The 2187-nt window shown below is 53.2% G+C and overlaps 1 protein-coding gene across 1 annotated transcript; it reads left to right on the top strand.

Moving 5' to 3' along the window:
• The first annotated feature begins 296 nt into the window (after positions 1-296).
• LOC136001024 (olfactory receptor 14A16-like) lies at positions 297-1229 on the top strand. Its single transcript, XM_065655073.1, has one exon. The coding sequence runs from the start codon at positions 297-299 to the stop codon at positions 1227-1229; it is 933 nt and encodes a 310-aa protein (XP_065511145.1).
• Positions 1230-2187: the final 958 nt, after the last annotated feature.

Below are 2187 nucleotides of genomic sequence, written 5' to 3'. Positions count from 1 at the left end.
GAGCAGTTCCATCTGACAAAGCTGAACCCCAGGACTGGCCCCTGCCCCACCCCATCACACAGGGTCAGGCTGACTCCTCATGAGCCCCTGGGCAGAGACCCTGCTCTTCATTGCACACTCATCAAGCACCGACAAGGGCTCCAGCCAGGATGTTCTCCTGGAAAAAGAAAAGAGTCTCTTTGTGTGATGGGGTGGAGGGTCTGTGGGAAATGGCTTTGGTTTTTCCCAGACAAGTCTCATCTGAACCGTCACTGTCTTTTCCTCCTTGCACAGGTCCTCATGCCCACAGGCAGCAAATGTCCAACAGCAGCTCCATCACCCAGTTCCTCCTCCTGGCATTCACAGACACACGGGAGCTGCAGCTCTTGCACTTCTGGCTCTTCCTGGGCATCTACCTGGCTGCCCTCCTGGGCAACGGCCTCATCATCACCACCATAGCCTGTGACCAGCACCTCCACACCCCCATGTACTTCTTCCTCCTCAACCTCGCCCTCCTCAACCTGGGCTCCATCTCCATCACTGTCCCCAAATCCATGGCCAATTCCCTCTGGGACACCAGGGCTATCTCATATATAGGATGTGCTGCACAGATGCTTTTGTTTCTCTTTTTCATTTCAGCAGAATATTTTCTTCTCACCATCATGTCCTACGACCGCTACGTTGCCATCTGCAAACCCCTGCACTACGGGACCCTCCTGGGCAGCAGAGCTTGTGTCCACATGGCAGCAGCTGCCTGGGCCACTGGGTTTCTTAATGCTCTGCTGCACACGGCCAATACATTTTCACTGCCACTCTGCAAGGGCAATGCCCTGGACCAGTTCTTCTGTGAAATCCCCCAGATCCTCAAGCTCTCCTGCTCACAGTCCTACTCCAGGGAAGCTGGGCTTATTGTGGTTAGTGTCTGTTTATCATTTGGGTGTTTTGTGTTCATTGTGGTATCCTATGTGCAGATCTTCAGGGCCGTGCTGAGGATCCCCTCTGAGCAGGGACGGCACAAAGCCTTTGCCACGTGCCTCCCTCACCTGACCGTGGTCTCCCTGTTTGTCAGCACTGCCGTGTTTGCCTATCTGAAGCCTCCCTCCATCTCGTCCCCATCCATGGACCTGGTGGTGTCTGTTCTGTACTCAGTGGTGCCTCCAGCAGTGAACCCCCTCATCTACAGCATGAGGAACCAGGAGCTCAAGGATGCCCTGTGGAAACTGATGAATGGATTTCTTCCGAAGCTATAAACTGTCTCTGTCTTCTTCTACATACGAGTTATAGTCTAACTCATTGCAGGTTCATCCTGTGTGCAGTATTTTTTGTCTCTAGTTGTGTTTTTCTCTTATGATAATACTGTAATTCCATTTTTAGTTCACTGCCTGCTTTTCTTTTCTCACTGAGTGTCTGTGTCCATGAGGAATCATGCTCCCTGTGTTTAAGCAAAATAAAGGGCTCTCCGGCAAACTGTTTTCTGCTGACATCCGAACTCCAAGACCTTTTTCAAGCTGCAGGGACAGTTCCTGTGTGCATGGGTGGAAGGGGAAAGAGCTCTCGCTTGGCAGCACTGCCAGGGAGCACCAGCGCTTGGCCTTCCAGAGCTGTTCTCGTTCCACTCCCACACTCTCCTTCTCATCCCTTGTGTTGGTGCAAGGCCTGAGTGCTCTGGCAGCCTGGTCACCGTCCTGCTGTGTGTCAGTCCTGTGAGCGCAGGCAGGGACAGGCCATGGGCACTGCTGTGACAGAGCTGGCCTCCGTAACACTACTTCTCTAAAGGAAAGTGATGTTCATAGGGCAGTGCCTGAGGGCTTAGGTCATCTTCAACTTCGTCTTCAGGACACGCACAAGAAAGCAGCCTGCAGGTTGAAACAGCAGTGTAGAGATAAACAGTGTGTGTGTGCAGGGCTGGGCACTCAACAGTGTCCTCTCACAGCCAGGCCTCCTGCCAGAGACCTGCAGGACCAGCAGAGCAGGGGCTGGGCTGTGCCCCTGTGCACTGGACACCCCACGGAAGCTGCCCCAGGGCATCGTCATGGACTGGCCCCTCACAACCTCCCTTTCCAGCACTGGGCTGTCACACCAGATGGAGAATTTTTTCCTGAATGAGTAGGTCAGAAGTCCATGTTTGCATTGTTCAGATGAGATATGGGCATGCACGTCATGTACATGAGGTGAGATGAACACGAGTGAGCAGAAATGCCATCAGCT

Source organism: Caloenas nicobarica, chromosome 37 (assembly GCF_036013445.1).
Source record: "Caloenas nicobarica isolate bCalNic1 chromosome 37, bCalNic1.hap1, whole genome shotgun sequence".
NCBI lineage: Eukaryota > Metazoa > Chordata > Aves > Columbiformes > Columbidae > Caloenas > Caloenas nicobarica.
Note: the sequence above shows the minus strand (reverse complement) of the source record. Positions and strands in the feature narration are given on the sequence as shown.